This window comes from Tribolium madens, unplaced genomic scaffold (assembly GCF_015345945.1).
Source record: "Tribolium madens isolate multiple individuals breed KSU strain unplaced genomic scaffold, Tmad_KSU_1.1 Scaffold_3;HRSCAF=73;Tcas5.2_LG2, whole genome shotgun sequence".
NCBI classification, from domain to species: domain Eukaryota; kingdom Metazoa; phylum Arthropoda; class Insecta; order Coleoptera; family Tenebrionidae; genus Tribolium; species Tribolium madens.
The window spans coordinates 6,512,675-6,531,820 of NW_025401006.1; the positions used below are offsets into that span (position 1 = coordinate 6,512,675).

Here is a 19,146-nt window from a genome sequence, read left to right on the forward strand (position 1 = left end):
TTTGTTTTGATGTAATTGTTGACAATGTATTGTTGTTTATCACAATTAAAAAGTGGCTCAAAAAGTCAGTTTATCAAAACTGCCTTCAACTGAATTTTAATAAGAAAAAGTGAATAAGTCAATGTCGAAGCATTATATTTTATTGATACAAAATGTACAGTATAGGACAGTTTTTGAGTATAAAATAAACAATAAATTGGTATACGACAAATTTCAAAATTCTTGTAAAACTGGCTACAAAAATGTAATAGACCACTTAGGAGTAACTCGGAATGTTATTTTTATTTTTTTGAGAGGGAGGGGGAGAAAATTATCAGGATTTATGATAAAGAAAGCCAAAAAAACCGTATTTGAGCAATTGACCAGATTGCGATTCAAGTCAAAACATTCCCCTAAGTATTTATTACAATTTAAATTTTAAAGGTCATGTGGGTCATATCCCATATCTAAAATCCACCAAAAAAGTCTATAGTTCCCGTTGTCCTTCTGAAGGACACGATAATTGGTAAAGTAACTGAATCAATGTTCTCGTTGGCCGGCCGGTCATCCGCCCTTTAGTGTAGTACGGTGTGACCTTATGGTTGCTCTTAAATCCAACTCCGGTGATGTCAAAATGAATCCAGTCGACGCAACTGATAAATTCGTTGAGGAAAGCGGCACCCAGACAAGACGACCCTTGGCCCAAGCCCTTGTTATTCACATCGTGTGACTTGAAACGGGTTACCTTCTTCGTGAAGAACTTCCATAGAGGGAGTCTCCAGACACGATCCCCGGTTATAACTCCGGCTTTGCGGACTTGGGACCACATCGTTTGACTGTTGCTAAAAACTCCAGACGCGGAGGACCCCAAAGCCGACCGCACTCCAGGAGTTAGACTCGCAACGTCGATGATTAGTCTCGGCTTGTAGATTCCTTGTCCGTAAACCATAGCGTCGGCCAAAATCAACCTTCCTTCGTTATCAGTGTCTGTTATCATGATACTCTTGCCGTTCATCCCCATCACGATATCCCCACACTTCATTGCCATTCCGCTAGGCATATTTTCACACAGGGGAATCACCGCTTCGATGTTAAGCGGCAAACTTAAAGCGGAGGCGGCGCGAATAGCAGAGATTATCGCCGCCGCCCCGCACATATCCGCCTTGTACACATCCATTCCTTTGCATTTCTTCAAACAGAGCCCACCGCTGTCAAACGTGATGCCTTTGCCACAAAACAGAATGGGTTTCTGGTCGTTGGGACCACCGCAGTACGAGATTTCCAATACCACTGGCGGCTCGCACGACCCTCGTGCCACCGTCAAAAACGCGCTGAATTTTTTCTGCTCGATCCAATCTTTGTCGTGGACTTGCACCTTGATGCCGCAAGGGCACAACTCGTTGACAGTTTCCTGGGCGAAATGCAGAGGAGTCATTTGATTGGCGGGAGTGTCAGACAAACGCCGGGCCAAATTCTGGGACTCCGCTTTGAAGAGACCGCGTTGGAAGCTTTCACCGTCGGGATCATCGAACAGTTCTAGCGTTGGAGTCTTCTTCTGCTTCTCACGCATTTTGTTTTCTTGGTACCTAAGTAAAGAGTGCCATGGTTACTATGACAGTAAATGTCAAAACAAAAGGGTACCTCCAAAGGGCTAAGGCACTTCCTTCGGCCGCTTGTTCCGGGAATCCCATGCCTTCGACCATGATCCTGTCCACTCCTTGTTTTCTAAGGACTTGGGCTCCAATTCCGGCGGCTACGCGGACGTTTTCCATGCCTTCGTCAATGGCTTCCATTTCGTTATAGCCCGCCTTTTCGGGGCCTAAACCGACCACGGCCACGGCCCAGAATTCTCGATCGACATTGTTGAAGATTCTTGTGTTACCTCTTTTTACAGTCTTTCCAGCTCTAAACACCAGTAGTGTATTTCTTGTTGAGAATTAATTTAATTTGTACTCACTTTTTTATCAAATCGAGTAATTTTCCTCCTACATGATCGTTGAATTTTTGTGCAGCCTTCGTTAATACCAATTCATTTTCTGATTCGTATACGCCTAAAATTATGCCTTTCTGCAAGCTCAGGGGTTAAAAAGGGGGCAAATAACTAAGCAAAGACCTACCTTTTCTTCGCCTGATGAGGATGACGCTGGCTCGCCGGAACAGAAATTCCGAGGTTTAAAAACATTCAGTACTCGAGGCCTAACCCAATTTATTTGTCTTATAACTGTTGCAATCGACATTGTTCATTTAAAATATATACATTTTACAGGAATAATTTAGATCGGGAAGACAAATAATATTTTTTTTATTTATTGGTTACGGGCCTTCACTTGAATTTTTTTCACAGTTCTCTTGATTCAAACTCAAATTTAGCGCCATAACAACCTCCGCCATCTTTATATCAACTAATATGTTTTCTAATTTACATCTTTAATTTAATTAAGTATTGGATTTATGGAAACAGACAACAGAATAAACAAAAACCACTAGTGAACAATTTAACAAATTTTCTAATTTTTCAAAAATATTGCATTGAGCAATATTTTTTGAATCCCTGTGTATACAATCCAATCCTGACCTCGGGAATGACAACTGTTATCACATAACCTTACTTTTCATGTAAATATTGCGTTTTTTTTCAAGTGTTTTTCATTATTACGTGCGTAATTATGGCAAGCACTACGCAAGGCCTTTCAGTTTCGCAAATTTTAAAATCGAAAAGTGAAATTGAAGATGAGCCTAAGAAAAAATCAAGGGAAGACTGGAGGAAGGCCAAAGAACTCGAAGAAGCCAGAAAAGCTGGTACAGCCCCTGCGGCTGTGGATGAAGAAGGAAAAGACATAAACCCCCACATTCCCCAATACATTGCAACAGCTCCTTGGTACTATGGGACGTCTGGACCTACTCTCAAGCATCAGAGGCCCCAAGATGACAAACAAGATGATTTTTCCAAATTGGATGAGTGGTACAAGCGAGGTGTTGATACGGTAAGTATATACTTCACCCCTGGCGTAATATATTTTTAATTATTATTTTAGTCTAAAGTTGTGACTAAATATCGCAAAGGGGCTTGCGAAAACTGCGGCGCGATGACACACAAGCGCAAAGACTGCATGGAACGTCCACGCAAAGTGGCCGCCAAGTTCTCGGGGGCTAAAATAGCAGCGGATGAGTTTATCCAAAAGAAATTAAATCTGAGTTATGACGGGAAACGGGACAGGTGGAGTGGTTACGACCCCTCAGAGCACAAAGCCGTAATCGAGGAGTTCCAAAAGGTCGAAGAAGCGAAACGTCAGTTAAAAGCCGACAAGCTCAACGCGAATAACGAAAGCGATGAGGAACTAGATGAGGACAAATACGTGGACGAGGTTGACATGCCGGGGACGAAAGTTGACAGCAAACAACGAATCACAGTCAGGAATTTGCGAATTCGGGAAGACACGGCGAAATATTTGCGAAATTTAGACCCAAATTCGGCTTATTATGACCCGAAAACGCGGTCAATGAGGGAGAATCCGAATCCGAATAAAGATGATAATTACGCAGGGGAGAATTTTGTCAAATTCACAGGGGATACGACAAAACATGCCTCGGCGCAATTGTTTGCCTGGGAGGCGTATGAGAAAGGAGTTGATGTTCATTTGTTGGCAGAACCGACGAAGTTGGAGTTGTTGCAGAAAGAGTATGAGAAAAAGAAAGAACAGTTCAAGTCAAAGGTCCAAGGGAGTATTTTGGAAAAGTATGGAGGAGAGGAGCACTTGGAGGCGCCCCCGAAATCGCTACTTTTGGCACAAACTGAAGATTACGTCGAATACTCAAGATCCGGCAAGATAATAAAAGGACAAGAAAAAGTAGTTATCAAATCTAAATATGAGGAAGATGTTTATATTAATAATCACACTTCGGTTTGGGGGTCGTTCTGGCGAGGAGGACAATGGGGTTACAAGTGTTGCCACTCATTTGTTAAAGTACGTATTTTTATTTGTTTGAAGCCTTTTTTAATTATGTTTTTTACAGAATTCGTATTGTTTGGGAGAAGCTGGCCGTAACTTGGAAACCAAACCACCAGAAGTTGTACCTGAAGCAAAGGAAGAAGAAGAATCAAATGAGAGTTCATCCGAATCAAGTTCTGATACAGACGCGAAACACAAGTCCGAGAAAAACAAGAAAAAGAAAAATAAGAGAAAGAAAAATAAAGAAAAGAAAAAATTGAAACAAAAAGAAGAAAAAGACAAGTTGAAAGACGCACTCAAAGCTGAAGAGGAACATCAAAAGAGAGCCGAGAGTTTATTATCAATGGATGAGAGGAAGCGGCCTTATAATAGCATGTTTGAAGTGAAAAAACCTTCAGAGGAGGAGATTGAAGCTTACTATTTGAAGAGGAGGCGAGAGGAAGACCCAATGAATCAATTTATAGAATAACAAGAATATATTTTAAGTTGTAATATAGAAATGAAATTAAAAAATTAACGTCGAGTTAATTGGAGTACAACCCCTTTATCGACCATTTTCCCTACAAGTCTGGCCGTATTTCTGGCATCATGCAGTCCACAATGTTCAGTTCCTTCAAAAGTCAGTCCTAGTTCAGCCAAAGCGCCCGAAAGTCCAACAAAAGGGCGTCTAATAAAGCGCTTGAACAGTGCTCTAATATCAATCCATTTCCGAAACATTTTCTCAATTCTAATATTTTTCCGGTTGCATTCTTTCCTAAGACATGTACCCAAATCCCAGTCAGACCAAGTGACAAAAGCGCACGTTTTTGATCGTTGATTATCATCGTTTGGGAAACCCATGTCGTATAATCTCATTTTTTCCGAAATCCAACGCGAGAATTGATTCAAACATGTTTGAAGGGGGACGCCGTTGTCTACTTGCTTTTGTTGGATTCCTGTGAAAAATCAATTGGTGGGAGTTGAGGAATAATGGTTTATTACCTGTGAGTTCAGTACAAAAATCGCTTAATTTGGGATTCTCAACTGGCATTACATATTGTTGAAATTCGGCAATGATTTTATCATTTTTTACATCGTAAAGGACGACAGGAAATTCGATAATTTCAGCCGGATGTTTTTTAGAGTCGGTGGAGCTCCAGCAAGTTGCTTCAAAGTCAAGGACGAGGAGGTAATCAAAGGGTTGTGTGATTCTTTTGGGCTTACTGTCGGAATAAATTATTTCTAAAGCGTCCAGTTTTCTAAAATAATGTTTAAAGTTATCAAAAATACATCGAAATAACTAGCTTATTTTTGTTTTTACAGTGTAGATATTAATTACAACCTAAATAATCTAATTAGTAATCGTGAAAAAATTTTTGTAATATAGAAAAATCAAACAAATTTTTACTTACCGGGCCAACTCTCGAGTGCTCATTTTTCACATATAAACTGCACACGATTAAACTGCAAAAAACTATAATCTAAAAGTGGAGCACTTGGTCAAAGTAACTCTCTCATAACCTCAATAAACAAAATAAAGAAAATAGTGGAAATATAGTTGTTATTACATTATCACAATTTTATTTTACTATTGCTTAAGTTTACAAAACTTTTTACTGAAAAACATAAATACATTTAATTATGTTTTAATTTGAGTAAAAAAATAAAAAAAAACATAATTTGAATTTAGCGCCATCTATTTTTCTACCAAGTCATAAAAAATAAGGTAATTTTGTTCTTTAATATATTTTTTTACCAGACAATCTTGGAACGCATATTTAAGTTACATATTTTTTCCAAGTGTGTTATTTTAGTACTGTAAATAGATATAATAAAAATACAAAGATAAGGCAACTGTTACTAAAGCCCAACCTTTCTTAAAACATTTTTTGCGTGTATGCAGCGCCCCCTGCTGTTGTTTTTCATTTCTGTCATCCTGTTGTCAGCCCGGCAGACCTGTCAAAAATCAATTTTGTGATTTGTTGATTTTTGGATTTTTAACAGTCAGGTTCCACATTATCCAAAGACAAGAAGTATACGGTTTTTAAATCGCTTTTTACCAAATCGCCCCCATACTGAAACCACCCATATTTTTGTGTTACAATTAAGTATGGCTTTATCTTTAACGTGTAAAAAGTTGCTCAGGTTATCCGTCACCAGTAGATACTTTTTTAGATCATGCTCTTCAACCTGCCCGGAAAAAGTAGGTTTTATCATTCAAAAGAATTTATTTGAGTGTTTTTCATTCTTCTCGTTTTAGAAAGGCTTAATCTTGGGCGTGTACTGTGATGATGAATGTGAAGGGTTGGAGCTAACCCCCGCTACTGAAAAGTATAATCAGAAGTGTCAAGGAAGACTTTTAGAACAAATTAAACTGTAAGTAGACTATTAGAGTGGATAGTGTGTTCCTTTTATAAAAAAGTCAAGTCCGAGTGAAAGATTACATAATGTAGAAATAAAGGAGTGAAAACATGGAAGTAATTAATGAAACTTGGCACAAAAAAGAAAGTTTTATCAATTTTTACACAAGTAGTAATTATTGACCTCTAATCTGAATTGCTGACAGTAAAAATAGTTTATATAATTCTGTCAAGTACTATTCAATATTTTTTAAAAGTAAAAGTATAAAGTCAAGTAAAATTGCACTTTTTCGGTCTTTATCTGGAAAAACCTGACCTGAAACTTGATCCTAATTCAATTTATCCAGTATCAATAGTAGTATTGAGTGTTTTTTGGTTATAATTATCAATTTAGGCGATTCGTATCCACTTTTCAGGTCATTTTAGAAGGTTTTTAGCTGCTTGGGACGATTGCAGCCCTTCTTCCAGTGACTTCCTTCACTTTCACGCTTAAGTCGGCTTAAAAGTTGGTCAAGAATCGTCAAAATTGATTCATCTCCTCAATACTACTCCTAGTTCTTGTTTCAGGTCGATGTTTTTCTCTTAACTACCTCTAAGTCGTCAAAATGGCGTCAAGCCGCGACGGTCGCAGTAGTTCCGCATCGTCACACAGTAGTTCGAATGTACCAACAAATCGCTCATCGATTCGTACCCCCAAACGTCAGCGTTCGACCGCCGGGGGAGGCTCCTTCGAGGAGAAAACTACTGATTTCTCATGTCCTGTATGTTTCAACCTGATCGAGGAGGCATATATCACAAAATGTGGCCATACGTTCTGCTACACCTGCATTATAAAATCGATCGAAGCCTTGAAACGGTGCCCCAAATGCAACGCACCGGTGACCGGCGAAGACATGATCTTTCCGAATTTCCTTCTGAACGATCTGATCAAAAAACACAAGACTCGGTTAAACAACTTTGAGGCTTTGGGGCTGAATCGGGACAGTTCGGGCGAATTCGGCCCGTCGGCTGATGGTTTGAGGGATTTCGTCGCAACGGAATCTCAAAATTTGACTCTGCCGGATGTCAATGTGATGTTGGAGGTGTTGACACAGAGGAAACAGTTGCTGGAAGCGGAGTCATGTGCCGCTCAAAATCGACTTTTGTTGGAGTTTTTGAAACATTTGCTTAAACAGAAGAAGGAGAGACAAGCGCAGATTATTAAGGAGATTGCGATTATCGAACATGATATCGAGGAGGTTTATAATAAGTTGAAAGAGGTTCATAGTAAGTGTCCCACTTTGGAGGATGTGGAACGGACGGTGGCTTCAGCGGCGGAAAATGCCGATGTTAGTGCAATGAAGAAGGAAATGATCGATTTGATTGACACTATAGGGAGTTCCACTGGTCGCAAAGATGAAACAAATCCCGACGCACCGCTTCGGTTAGGTTCAACTTCACTCGCGATGCGTAGGCGCAGAATGCACGCCCATTTTGATGATTTCGTCGATTGTTACTTTACATCACGGTCCAAAGACTTGTTCTTCGGCAAAGACGGAGTTGATAAGACTAAAACTACCATAAATACGGGTCTCGATGAATTCCGGGAGAATTTGATAAAATTCTCGCGGTATAACTCGTTGCGAGTCCTTGCAACGCTAAATTATTCGAGCGACTTGTTCAACAATTCGACCATAGTTTCGAGTATAGAATTCGACAAAGATAACGAGTTTTTGGCGATTGCCGGAGTGACTAAAAAAATCAAGGTTTTTGATTATGGAGCTGTCATCAAGGATACAGTCGATATTCATTATCCTTGCATCGAAATGTTATCTAAATCGAAAATTTCTTGCGTGAGTTGGAACACGTATCATAAGAGTATTCTTGCAAGTAGTGATTACGAAGGGACTGTTACGATTTGGGACGCTTCAACCGGTCAACGTACTAAGACTTATCAAGAGCACGAGAAACGTTGCTGGAGTGTTGATTTTAATGAAGTCGATACTCGGTTAATCGCCTCGGGTTCGGATGACGCGCGCGTCAAGTTGTACTCGCTCAACGGTGAGCACTCGATTGCGACGCTCGAAGCCAAAGCGAACGTTTGTTGTGTTAAATTCAATCCGAGAAGTTCTTGTCATTTAGCGTTCGGTAGCGCAGATCATTGTGTTCATTACTACGACTTGAGGAACATGAAAGAGGCAGTGGCGGTCTTTAAGGGTCACAAAAAGGCAGTGAGTTATGTGAAGTTTCTCAATAGTGAGGATATCGTATCGGCGTCGACCGATTCGCAGTTAAAATTGTGGAATGTTAATACTCCCTATTGCCTTCGGTCGTTTGTGGGGCACATTAATGAGAAGAATTTTATCGGATTGGCGACAGATGGCGATTATGTCGCTTGCGGCTCGGAAAATAACGCTATGTATATTTATTACAAAGGCTTGAGTAAAAAGCTGTTTAGTTATAAGTTTGAAGCGATCCAAGGGGTGTTGGATCAGGAAAGGCGGGAGGATGATATGAATGAGTTTGTTTCGGCAGTTTGTTGGAAACAGAATTCAAATGTTGTCGTTGCGGCAAATAGCCAAGGGATTATTAATATTTTGGAATTGGTTTAGGCGATAGAATAGTATGGCATTAGGACAATCAGCAGTTTTGGCATATCCCGGATTTTAATTTTTGTTACAGGATGTGCAAAAGAAAAAAATCGAATTTAGCAACAAAAACCATAACAGTTGGTTGGTGAACTATTTTATTTTTAATATACAGGGTAGGGTGGAAATATTTGCCAATGAGCGGCGATAATTATTTATTTAATATTTATAATTATCTTAAAGTTATATAACGTAATTTTTAAGAATAAATTAATAGAAAATATAAGGTTTACCTATTTCACTCTCTTCAATTGGAAACTTAATTCAGCTTTTTTGTTTTTTCTAGAATTTTGCTTGAAAACATATTTATAATTTGGACTGCATAATGAAAATTGAAAAAAATGGCACTCCTAAGAGTTAAAGTAAAAAACTTTGCTTTATGAAAGAACTTGAAAGTTAAGAACATAAACATAGTAGAACTGTTTTTATAATGTTATTAGGTTTTTTATTTTTGAATCGGTTTTTCCTAATTTTGTTGTTTTAATTTATCAAAAATAGAAGTTGTTTAACAAAAAGTCAATGATCACCACTGCTGCTTTACTATTTTAATGTTTTATTTGAACTGAACTAAACTTACAAATCTAGAGAATAGAAATGTTGGGGGCGTTTTTTTTTATAATATGTTATGCAAAGTTATCAGTAAATATTTCCGTTACTACTCGTATATTGTATAAGTACCGTGCTTTCAATTAAATTTCTAATTACAGTGATCAGAACTTTAATTGAATGCACGGTACTTTAGTCCAAAAGCATATTGGTGTCAACGCGTCATTTTTTAATAATTACAATGTTAATAATAATAGAACTATTTTATTAAAGAAATTGAGGGAAAAAATTAACGGGAAACACTAATTATTATTATACTTAAAGAAAAAGAAAACTATTTATATTTGTCTAATGCTTCGCCTCTCATCACTTATAACGTTTTTCTTTAATTTTTTTTTTATTTTTTTAAATCCTGATTTTCCTCATTAATTCAATCTATGACCTGTGTTTTATCTATTTCATATTTTTGTCAATGAAACATTAATGAAAGGTCAAACTTTTAAAGTCAGTGGAAAAAATCGTGTATAAGTGATGAGGCCGGAAATGGGATTGAAGTGTTCCCTTTTAGTGAGTGCCCTTGTTTCGTAGTGCCGCTCTTAAATATCATTCTCCCAACTGACAAGTCTCCACCTCATAAATGCCCAAGTGTGCCAAATTTCAGAGTTACATACGCACAATTTAGCTATTAGTATATGATACGTGTGAGACAAAACCAGTCGTAGTTCGATGTACACAAGACTTCACAAGTATAAAACCAAAAAAAAAAAATATTGCTCATTAAATTAGCGTAAGTATTTTTAGCAATATATGTGCCAATTTTGTGTTGTAATCATGTTATTCTTAGTGTGTAGTCTGGCCCACTAGTGACTTGGTTAAGGAAAAAAGGCAGTTGTTACTATGTTTTGTTCCATAGTATGTGTTGCTCTTGTTTACTTCGAATGTTGAATTGAAGAGTATACACCCAAATATTTTTTGTAGAATTTTTTCGAGCTTCAAAGTAATAAAAAATATAAGTTTGGAGTATTTTGTGTATATATGTGCATAGAAAAAAAGAATATAATGTAAAAAACCGGCATTTTACTGCCTGAAAAAACCCTTTTTATATTTTTTAAAATGAACTAAAATGTGATTGAATTTCTTCATTTAATTTGCGGTAATTGTATTGCACTATATTTATATGTGTCGTCTGGAGAGTCAATGTTCATTGTGATCATATAGATTTCACGATATAGTCTTTCTCTATAAATAAATTGTTAAATTAATTTGTGATCCATTTAGATAAATGTTTTTATTGTTGTAAGTAGTTGTATAATAGCAATAAAGTTTCTTATTGCCTAAAAAACGATTTTAATTCCTTCACATTACAGCACAGGTAATAAAGTAAAAGCCGGAAAGACTTTCGTGTTTTGGGGCCTCGAACCTGACTTTCAGTCCATCGCTGTAGTCGGATTAGGAAAAAAAACTAAACCAAACGACGAACTTGAATTAGTTTCGGAGGAACGAGAGTCAGTCCGAATCGCAGCTGCAGGTATTCTATTTATTTATTTTTGAGCAAAATAATTGAATTTAATATTCTGTAGCCGCTTGTAGGGCTTTAGACGCAGCCGGGGTAAAAAAAATCCAAATTGAAAGCTTGGGAGATGCCGAGGCGGCAGCCGAGGGCTGTAACCTCGCGACTTGGAAATTCCAAGACTTCAAAACAAAAAAAGAGACTCTGCCCGAAATATCCCTCCACCAAATAAATTCCACCGAGTGTGACCAATGGAACCGCGGATCAATCAAAGCGGAAGCCCAAAACATCGCCCGGCGTCTCGCTGATACTCCCTCGAATCACATGACTCCGACAATTTTCGCCGAAAGGGCACTCGAATTGTCGAAAAGTTTGGGAATTTCAGTCGAAGTCCGGGATAAAAAGTGGGCCGAAAGTGAGAAAATGGGGGCTTTCTTGGCCGTCGCTCAGGGCTCAATTGAACCTCCGAAGTTCCTCGAGTTGTCCTACAAGAACAGTGACTCGAATCCGTTTGTTTTGGTGGGAAAAGGGGTTACTTTCGATACTGGAGGTATTAGTCTCAAGCCGCCAGCGGCTATGGATCACATGAGGGCTGATATGTCGGGGGCTGCCAGTGTTGTGGCCACTTTATACGCCTTGGCGAGTCTTAAAGTACCAGTTAATATCAAAGCTTTGATTCCTTTGACTGAGAATATGCCGTCGGGCTCCGCCCTCAAGCCGGGTGATGTTATTACAGCTCGAAATGGAAAAACGATTTGTGTTGATAATACTGATGCTGAAGGACGCTTGATTCTAGCCGATGCGTTGTCCTACAGTGCGAATTTTAGTCCCAAGTGGGTCTTGGATATTGCCACTTTGACAGGGGCTATGAAGGTGGCGCTAGGGGGTTCAGCGTCGGGGGTTTTCACCAATTCGAATAACTTGTACAAGATTTTGGAGGAGGCGGGATCGAGAAGTGGTGATAGGGTGTGGAGGATGCCACTGTGGAAGTTTTTTACCAAACAAATGACCGATAATGTTGCCTATGATGTGAATAACGTAGGGAAGGGTAAAGGTGGTGGCAGTTGCACTGCTGCAGCTTTCTTGCGAGAGTTTGTCCCGGAAAAAACCGATTGGTTGCATGTGGATATCGCAGGGGTTATGGGGCCTGATGATACAACTCCTTATCTAGGCAAAGGGATGACAGGGAGGCCCACGAGAACATTGGTTGAGTTTATAGAGGCGCAAGCCAAGTGTTGATTTTTATATAAGAAATAAAATTGTTTGAGTATAATTTGTTTTATTAATAATTTATATCACAATTTTGAAATTCGGTAACGTTACATATGCAAACTGATCAGCACGATACAATTTTTTTATTCAAATAATACACAATTGTCCTTTAAATTTCTTAATTTAAGGTGCTGCAAAAGTTTAAGTGTGGTTGGTTGCGCTTAGGTTATAAATTTAGCATTTTGGGTTTTCCATGTAGACCAAAGTGATTTTCTTTATAACAAAGGTAATTTATAAAGTGCCTTAAAACACAAAAACGAGTCCTTATAAAAAAACTAATTTAGTTGATAACAATTAAGTTATATGTAGTGTTATCTTTGGTCTTCATGGCAGACTATTAGCTGGTAATTTACTTTAAATTTATAAATTTACAAATTACGATTTTATTTGAGTACGTTTAATTATTGAAAACGTGCAAAAGCACTCTTTATAGTGTTAAAACTGAAATAAAAGTAATATTGCAGTGCTCCTTTTATACAACTCCTACGATGTTTTTCGCTTGGCATCATAATACTTAAATAAATCATTTATGTGAGAGGTTTTTATATAATCAATATGTTTAATTAGTTAATAAAATGGGGTCCACGTCAAGAAAATTTTTGTTTCCTCAGTTGGCTCAGGAAAATGTTTGACAGATGACTATAGCCAACTCAAGAATTTTTTTATCACCGGCTGTTTTCGGTGACTCAGTTAAAACGCCAATACTTCTTAATCATTGCTTATTTGTAAAATTTGCTCAACATCTAATCTAAGGGTGTACCACTAACTACCTACACATGAAATCCATTAGGAGTCCCCTTGGAATGCCTTGCCGCGTGTCGAGATATGGGTGCATATCCCAACTTCGGGAGGGGGAACATTACGGGGATACATAATCCGGCAAAGACCCACGGCCACGACCTCTACCTCTACCCCTGCCTCTACCTCGCCCCCTCCCGCGCCCGCGTCACCTTCGCCCATCCGTCATGCCTAAAGAGAAAACAAATGATGATCGAGAATTGCCGTAATGGGAGTGTACCTATATTACTCGTAGTTTTCTCAAGGTACGCCAGAGGGCCCTGGAGAACTCCACCGGGGCCTTGTTGAGAAAAAGGGCCTCGAGGGCCGCCCATGGCTTGTTGCTGCATGAACATGGCCTGCTGGGGGGATACCATGCCGGGGCCCACGCTGCTCGCCATCCCCGGGGGTACCTGCGATTAGATGATGAAATTAAACTTTATATAAATTTTTGATATAGTGCATACCAACCCTCTAGTTTTGAAGCGAGAATTTGGAAAAAAACAAATGTCGGCTTTTGAAACATTTATTGTAGTAAACAGTCTTACAAATCTTACAGAAAGATTGGAAATTACATTATATATGATTTGCAACAAATTATAAATTTTGTTAGACAAACTTGAGAAAGTAAATGAACATTTATCGATAAACAAAATTTCTAGTAAAGGCACATTTGAGCAAGTTGACAACGTATACTACTTTTTCGTACAATAATCCTACATTGTACATATCACATTCATTTGATCTTTATATTGCCACTTCTAAAAACCCTGAGAGTTAGTATACAAATATACATAGAATAATATACGGGCAGAACTATAAACTGTATCTAAAAATTTTACACTGCCAAATGCTTACATATTTCCGTAAAAAATTACATTAGACGAATAAAAAAAATTTCGTAACTTAAAAAAAATGCACTACAAATAAATATCTACAACAATCATGCTCTTGATGAGATCAACGTCGGTCTACCTGCATCTGTTGCTGAAGCTGTTGGATTTGTTGTTGTTGCATTTGTTGCATCTGTTGTTGCTGTTGCATCTGTTGCAACTGCTGCTGCTGTAACTGCTGTTGCATCGTTGTTGACATCCCGGAAACCATCATAGGATTCGGCGTTTGATTACCGGGAAGGCCACCCATGGGACTCTGAACCGAACCTCCATTATTCAATGTGGGCGTGGCACTACCTTGAGCCGGACTTTTGGCATAACCTTGCAAGTCAGCCAAGAGGTTTTGCCAAACTGCGATTTTTTCATAATGGCGTTTCAACAATTCATCTTTCCGCGCCAGTTCAAGACGATACTCGTTTATGTCTTCTTTTACGATCATTTCCGGCTTCAAAGCCGACAAAAGGAAACGTTTTTGGAGGAAAAATGCCTCCATTTGCCGGGCAAGATCTATGAATCGCAGGGTGGTTTGTTCCACTTCCACTTTCATTTCGTCTTTGTCGGAATTGGGAACTGCTTCTTCTTTTGTTAAGACGTTAAGACAGTGCTGTAACAAAGACAACATTTAGCTTCAAACTCAAATATCAAACCACAGACATAAAAATAATATTATACAAATCTTGTTCAAAATAAAACACTGAAAATACCTGGAAAGCCTCTTCAAATTCATCTACTAAGTTGCCACTACCATTGGTCGGTGTGGCCATCGCTGATACAGGAGGAGAAGCTTCCTTCATTGAATCACACACTAATTATAAAAGAAAATGGTTTTTAATCTTTGATCTAATGTCCCAAAAGGATAGCAATCCCAATTACCAAACCACAGCCATAACAATAAACGTCAATAACTTTAAGGTTAAATTGTCAAAATGGGTCTAATGCGCATGCGAAAACTTCAAGGACATCAATACAGGCTGTTTTTTTAGGGACTTGATTCATCTCACAAAAAAAACTGCCATCAAAAATCGATAAATTTTTAGTTAAGGAAATAAAATATAGTATTAAAGCCGACAAATTCTGTTTTTTTATGTTATTAACATTCATTTTTGCTATATAATTTGAATATTTCCCTCATTTCCAGCTCCGTGCAAAGCGCCATCTAGCATGTAAAAAAATCCGAATGGTGCCGAAGTGTGACGTGTCCAAGAAAAACCAAAATAAATAAAAATGGGTAATTTGCCCCTTTTAAGCCTATTTTTAGTTTGTACATTATTCGGCTTTGGCCATAGTTTATATTTCCACATTGGTGAGACAGAGCGAAAATGTTTCATTGAAGAAATTCCCGATGAAACGAACGTCATAGGTAACCCCCAACATTTTTAATTTCTCAGCTTTCCTCCACCAAAACCTTGTTACAGTCAATTACAAAGTGGAGCTTTATGACCCCCGAAGTGGTGGGTTCATGCCGTCATCTCCAGGGATCGGCATGCATGTGGAAGTTCGCGATCCAGATGACAAAATCCTCTTGTCAAGAGTGTACAGCTCTGAAGGAAAAATCTCATTTACTTCACATACGCCTGGAGAGCATGTCATTTGCATGTATTCAAACAGCTCAGCTTGGTTTAGTGGGTCTCAATTGAGGGTCCATCTGGATATCCAAGTTGGAGAACATGCTGTCAACTATGGTGAGGTTGTGCAAAAGGAAAAGTTGTCTGAATTGCAATTGAGAGTTAGGCAATTGTTGGATCAAGTTGAACAGATCACAAAAGAACAGAATTATCAAAGGGTAACACGGAAATTAAATTTTTGTTGTAGTTTAACTTTTTTTATTTATTACAGTACAGAGAAGAGCGCTTCCGCCAAACCAGTGAAAGCACAAATTCTAGAGTTTTATGGTGGTCTGTCACACAAACTGCAGTGTTATTGGCAATGGGGGCGTGGCAAATGAAACATCTAAAGAGTTTCTTTGAGGCGAAAAAACTTGTATAAAGTTGTGTAATTTATTAAACATTTCTTTATTACATTTATTTACTTATTTCAAAACCCATACATTTATCCAAATACTGACTAAATAAACGTGAATTTGGTTTTGGGTAAACTTTAAATTGTAAAAACTTTCTCTCCAAAAGAGTGTCTTTAAGGGTATTTGGTGTACACCACTTCAAATACCCATCATTGGCCAGTTGTTTGGCCAATTCAGTTTGGTGGTTGTCCATTAAATCTTCATTTATTACAACAATTAAAGGTTTTTGTTTCTTTAAAACTTCAAGACATGTCCCTGCACCTGCATGACTTATAATTAAATCCGAAGATTCAACTTCTTGGGCAAAATTCTCAAAATATCGATCATACTTGAGGCGAATCTTTGGGTGATTTTTTTTGTTCAAATTTCCTGTACCCACTTGAAATTGAACAAAACTGTACCCTAAAGAATGTAAAATATCCAGTAATTCATCTTTGGATATTTCTTCAATGAGTTTATCAAATTTTGTGGTCCCAACAGTTACAAACACTTTTTTCACACTCATTACAAAGACCAAAAACACAATTTTAGTGAGTTTTTACCACACTTATCCATTATCTGGAACGCATTTTTTATCAATATATTCGACTAAAACAAATCCATCACATAACCTCACTTTTTAGAATCACACATGTTTCCCGGAAGAATTTAAGTCGCAATGGACGTGGAAGTTCGCATTGTCGACAACTCGAAAGTATTTTTTTCTTAATTTGTTACCCAAAATTTCTTATAAATTGCATGTGTTTTCAGGGTAAAGGATTATTTTCAAAAAAGTGCTTTAAAAGCGGTTCTATCATATTCGAAGAGGACCCCTTGGTGTCTTGCCAGTTTTCCTGGAATGCGGCTTATCAGTATAAAGCATGCGATCATTGTTTGAGGTAAGCATTGGATATCACCAGAATTGCACCAAGTTTTTTTATTTTTTTTATGATTAATCTAAATGTTGTCAGGCCTTTAGAGACCGCTGAGGAGAACGCACGCCGCTTGACGGGGAAGCCCGACCTCGAGTTACCCTTCCCTGAATGTTGCACAACTGATAAAAGCAAATTCACTTCATGCACTCTCTGCGGCACCGACTACTGTTCCGTTGAGTGCCAAACAACGGCTTACAACCAATACCACCGAATACTTTGCTTACAAACAACCGAACGCAACAATTTCCACCCTCTCGAGCAACTCAACGAGGCTTGGAAGTACGCAGTAATCGCGTTTAATCAGTTTTTTGTAATTTTTTTTCTTCAGACATGTTCATTACCCTCCTGAAACCAACACTATAATGCTAATCGTCCGACTTTTGGCTCGAATCATCCAGTCCCCAAATCGCGAACTGGCCATTGAGCAAACCCTCCAGTTTTGCCACCGCACCGTCAACGAGGACGCCGAACTCGCCCATAAGTTACTCGGCGAGAAATTCGCGAGTCAGCTATCACTATTGCATAATTTGCTCCTCCAATGTGTCCCCCATGAAGGGATTGAGCAGTTTTTGACCCCGGCGGGGTTCCAGGGGCTCCTCGCTCTCATCGGGACGAATGGCCAAGGCGTCGGGACTAGCGCGATAAGTCAGTGGGTGACTCGAACCTCCGACTTGGCCATTTCTGATGACGAGAGAGGCGCTCTTGATAAATTTATTGATAAGTTGTATGAGGATATGGATTCACATTCGGGGAATTTTTTAAATAATGAAGGAGTCGCGCTGTTTACTTTGCAAAGTGCGTGTAATCACAGTTGTGTTCCGAACGCCGAACCCACGTACCTTCATAATAATAATCGGTTGTCTTTGGTGGCTGTTAGGGATATTCAGGAAGGGGAGGAAATTTGTATCAGCTATTTAGACGAGTGTAATTTGCACAGATCGAGGCATTCCAGACGGAAAGGATTGATGGAGAATTACCTCTTTGCTTGTAATTGTCCCAAATGTGAAGAACAAGCTGAGGAACCAGATGTCACAAGTGAGGAAGAAGAAGAAGAGGAAGAAATGAGCGAATAAATTACTATTTAGGATCTTAAAATTGTTGACCAATTATGGAAATAAAATGATTTATTTCAAAACGGGAGTTTCATATGAAGCAAAATTATCCAAATTACATTCATATTAATTTTATTACAAACATACAATATGTACATTTAGGTAGCACTAGCCCCTACTGGGGCTAAATTAATCAACTTATTGCTACTCTCTGCGAGTTCCACAATCGAGACTCGTCCCCTCTGCCTTATAAACTTAGCAACAGCCTCCATTTCCTCCTGAGAGACGTAAATAAATTTTCCTCTATCATCTATAACCCCCGTCAGGATGTCATCCTTTTGCAAATCCCTGAGCCTATCAATGGCCGCTTGCGTCTTCAATTTAAAATGGGCGGCTAAATCCTCAATAACCACGACTTTATTATTTTTAATATAAGCAACAAACTCTTGCAATAAATTCATTTCATTTCCTTCCTCCCCCTCTTCAAAACCCTCCTCTTCAACAGAGAAGGCTTCCTTCATCTTCAGGTACTCTTCATGTTCGCGTCTCTCTTTCTCCTCCTTTGCTTTACGTTCTTCTTCTTCGCGTCGTTTTTCTTCAGCTTCGCGTTTCGCTTCAGCTTTCCTCCTTTCTTCTTCCGCTAACTGTTCTTTTTTCTTGCGTTCGGCGCGACTTTGTTCTTCTGCTTCACGTTGGGCTTTCTTCTCAGCTTTGGCCTCAAGTTTTGCCTTCTTTTTAGCCCCGATTTTGGCCCCGTCTGGGACTTCTATATCACGTTGGCCCTCGTTTTGGTCGAGTTCGTCATCTGAAGGCGGTTGTTCTTGAGGTACTGCTAAAAAAAATATATATTGAAGTAAAGAAAATGATGTGAGAGGCTAATCTGTTACCATTTGCTCGGAGTCTTGCTCCTCGGTTTCTAGCCAGCTGGGCTCTTCTGGGAACACCTTCGCGGGCACGATTGGGGGCAGGTCTTGGCCTATCATCTAAGGGAGTTAATATAAAATAAAAAATTACACAATTGTAACAAAAAGTGGTAAAATGTGACTGCTACAGCCCCTTTTTATTACTAACCTGGCTTGGCTTTTTCTGACTTCTTAAAGAATAACGCGACGCTTATGATCAACAGCAAGATTACGGAACCTAAAGCTATTAATAATGTAACATCCATTGCTTCTTAAATTAATTTAAATAAGAGAAATTTACATTTAAAGATTACTTATTATGACATGTTTTGTGACATTTGAGGAAATGACAAGAAACAGCTGTT

At 38.6% G+C, this 19,146-nt stretch overlaps 9 protein-coding genes across 16 annotated transcripts; 4 read left to right on the plus strand and 5 right to left on the minus strand.

Moving 5' to 3' along the window:
- Window positions 1–124: 124 nt before the first annotated feature.
- Window positions 125–2,314, minus strand: LOC123007278 (cytosol aminopeptidase-like). The gene is made up of 4 exons (XM_044402482.1): window positions 2,097–2,314; window positions 1,937–2,046; window positions 1,621–1,884; window positions 125–1,565 (listed from the first exon to the last, which is right to left on the minus strand). Exons 1-4 carry the CDS (start codon window positions 2,214–2,216, stop codon window positions 467–469), a joined length of 1,593 nt encoding a protein of 530 aa, XP_044258417.1. The 5' UTR covers window positions 2,217–2,314; the 3' UTR covers window positions 125–466.
- A 156-nt stretch (window positions 2,315–2,470) lies between these two features.
- LOC123007071 (pre-mRNA-splicing factor Slu7) lies at window positions 2,471–4,452 on the plus strand. Its single transcript, XM_044402102.1, has 3 exons — window positions 2,471–2,963; window positions 3,015–3,944; window positions 3,994–4,452. The coding sequence occupies exons 1-3, from the start codon at window positions 2,646–2,648 to the stop codon at window positions 4,396–4,398; spliced, it is 1,653 nt and encodes a 550-aa protein (XP_044258037.1). The 5' UTR covers window positions 2,471–2,645; the 3' UTR covers window positions 4,399–4,452.
- LOC123007072 (ERI1 exoribonuclease 2) lies at window positions 4,391–5,533 on the minus strand. The gene is made up of 3 exons (XM_044402103.1): window positions 5,321–5,533; window positions 4,911–5,167; window positions 4,391–4,864 (listed from the first exon to the last, which is right to left on the minus strand). Exons 1-3 carry the CDS (start codon window positions 5,341–5,343, stop codon window positions 4,443–4,445), a joined length of 702 nt encoding a protein of 233 aa, XP_044258038.1. The 5' UTR covers window positions 5,344–5,533; the 3' UTR covers window positions 4,391–4,442.
- A 316-nt stretch (window positions 5,534–5,849) lies between these two features.
- On the plus strand, window positions 5,850–12,224 carry LOC123007043 (E3 ubiquitin-protein ligase COP1-like). Of its 4 annotated transcripts, none has more exons than XM_044402062.1 (4): window positions 5,850–6,111; window positions 6,169–6,284; window positions 10,809–10,969; window positions 11,022–12,224. In XM_044402062.1, exons 1-4 carry the CDS (start codon window positions 6,019–6,021, stop codon window positions 12,188–12,190), a joined length of 1,539 nt encoding a protein of 512 aa, XP_044257997.1. In that variant the 5' UTR covers window positions 5,850–6,018; the 3' UTR covers window positions 12,191–12,224. The 4 variants fall into 4 exon arrangements, with proteins under 4 accessions (XP_044257997.1, XP_044257996.1, XP_044257994.1 ...); XM_044402061.1 differs by lacking the exon at window positions 11,022–12,224 and adding an exon at window positions 6,836–8,478 and having other exon boundaries at window positions 6,090–6,111; window positions 10,809–10,914; XM_044402059.1 differs by lacking the exons at window positions 10,809–10,969; window positions 11,022–12,224 and adding an exon at window positions 6,836–10,783 and having other exon boundaries at window positions 6,090–6,111.
- Window positions 12,201–14,811, minus strand: LOC123007044 (mediator of RNA polymerase II transcription subunit 28). Of its 2 annotated transcripts, none has more exons than XM_044402064.1 (4): window positions 14,598–14,811; window positions 13,976–14,497; window positions 13,251–13,413; window positions 12,201–13,192 (listed from the first exon to the last, which is right to left on the minus strand). In XM_044402064.1, exons 1-4 carry the CDS (start codon window positions 14,685–14,687, stop codon window positions 13,170–13,172), a joined length of 798 nt encoding a protein of 265 aa, XP_044257999.1. In that variant the 5' UTR covers window positions 14,688–14,811; the 3' UTR covers window positions 12,201–13,169. The 2 variants fall into 2 exon arrangements, with proteins under 2 accessions (XP_044257999.1, XP_044257998.1); XM_044402063.1 differs by having other exon boundaries at window positions 12,202–13,192; window positions 13,242–13,413.
- A 237-nt stretch (window positions 14,812–15,048) lies between these two features.
- Window positions 15,049–15,913, plus strand: LOC123007691 (transmembrane emp24 domain-containing protein eca). Its single transcript, XM_044403105.1, has 3 exons — window positions 15,049–15,253; window positions 15,309–15,676; window positions 15,730–15,913. Exons 1-3 carry the CDS (start codon window positions 15,118–15,120, stop codon window positions 15,877–15,879), a joined length of 654 nt encoding a protein of 217 aa, XP_044259040.1. The 5' UTR covers window positions 15,049–15,117; the 3' UTR covers window positions 15,880–15,913.
- On the minus strand, window positions 15,877–16,913 carry LOC123007692 (UDP-N-acetylglucosamine transferase subunit ALG13 homolog). 2 transcript variants are annotated; one of them, XM_044403107.1, is made up of 2 exons: window positions 16,530–16,913; window positions 15,877–16,471 (listed from the first exon to the last, which is right to left on the minus strand). In XM_044403107.1, the coding sequence occupies exon 2, from the start codon at window positions 16,416–16,418 to the stop codon at window positions 15,915–15,917; it is 504 nt and encodes a 167-aa protein (XP_044259042.1). In that variant the 5' UTR covers window positions 16,419–16,471; window positions 16,530–16,913; the 3' UTR covers window positions 15,877–15,914. The 2 variants fall into 2 exon arrangements, with proteins under 2 accessions (XP_044259042.1, XP_044259041.1); XM_044403106.1 differs by having other exon boundaries at window positions 16,525–16,913.
- Window positions 16,322–17,962, plus strand: LOC123007689 (SET and MYND domain-containing protein 5). Of its 2 annotated transcripts, XM_044403101.1 has the most exons (5): window positions 16,323–16,443; window positions 16,537–16,607; window positions 16,664–16,791; window positions 16,864–17,106; window positions 17,156–17,962. In XM_044403101.1, the coding sequence occupies exons 2-5, from the start codon at window positions 16,572–16,574 to the stop codon at window positions 17,898–17,900; spliced, it is 1,152 nt and encodes a 383-aa protein (XP_044259036.1). In that variant the 5' UTR covers window positions 16,323–16,443; window positions 16,537–16,571; the 3' UTR covers window positions 17,901–17,962. The 2 variants fall into 2 exon arrangements, with proteins under 2 accessions (XP_044259035.1, XP_044259036.1); XM_044403100.1 differs by having other exon boundaries at window positions 16,322–16,607.
- Window positions 17,934–19,142, minus strand: LOC123007690 (DDRGK domain-containing protein 1). Of its 2 annotated transcripts, none has more exons than XM_044403104.1 (3): window positions 18,951–19,142; window positions 18,767–18,862; window positions 17,934–18,708 (listed from the first exon to the last, which is right to left on the minus strand). In XM_044403104.1, exons 1-3 carry the CDS (start codon window positions 19,045–19,047, stop codon window positions 18,038–18,040), a joined length of 864 nt encoding a protein of 287 aa, XP_044259039.1. In that variant the 5' UTR covers window positions 19,048–19,142; the 3' UTR covers window positions 17,934–18,037. The 2 variants fall into 2 exon arrangements, with proteins under 2 accessions (XP_044259039.1, XP_044259038.1); XM_044403103.1 differs by having other exon boundaries at window positions 17,934–18,711.
- Between the last annotated feature and the right edge of the window lie 4 nt (window positions 19,143–19,146).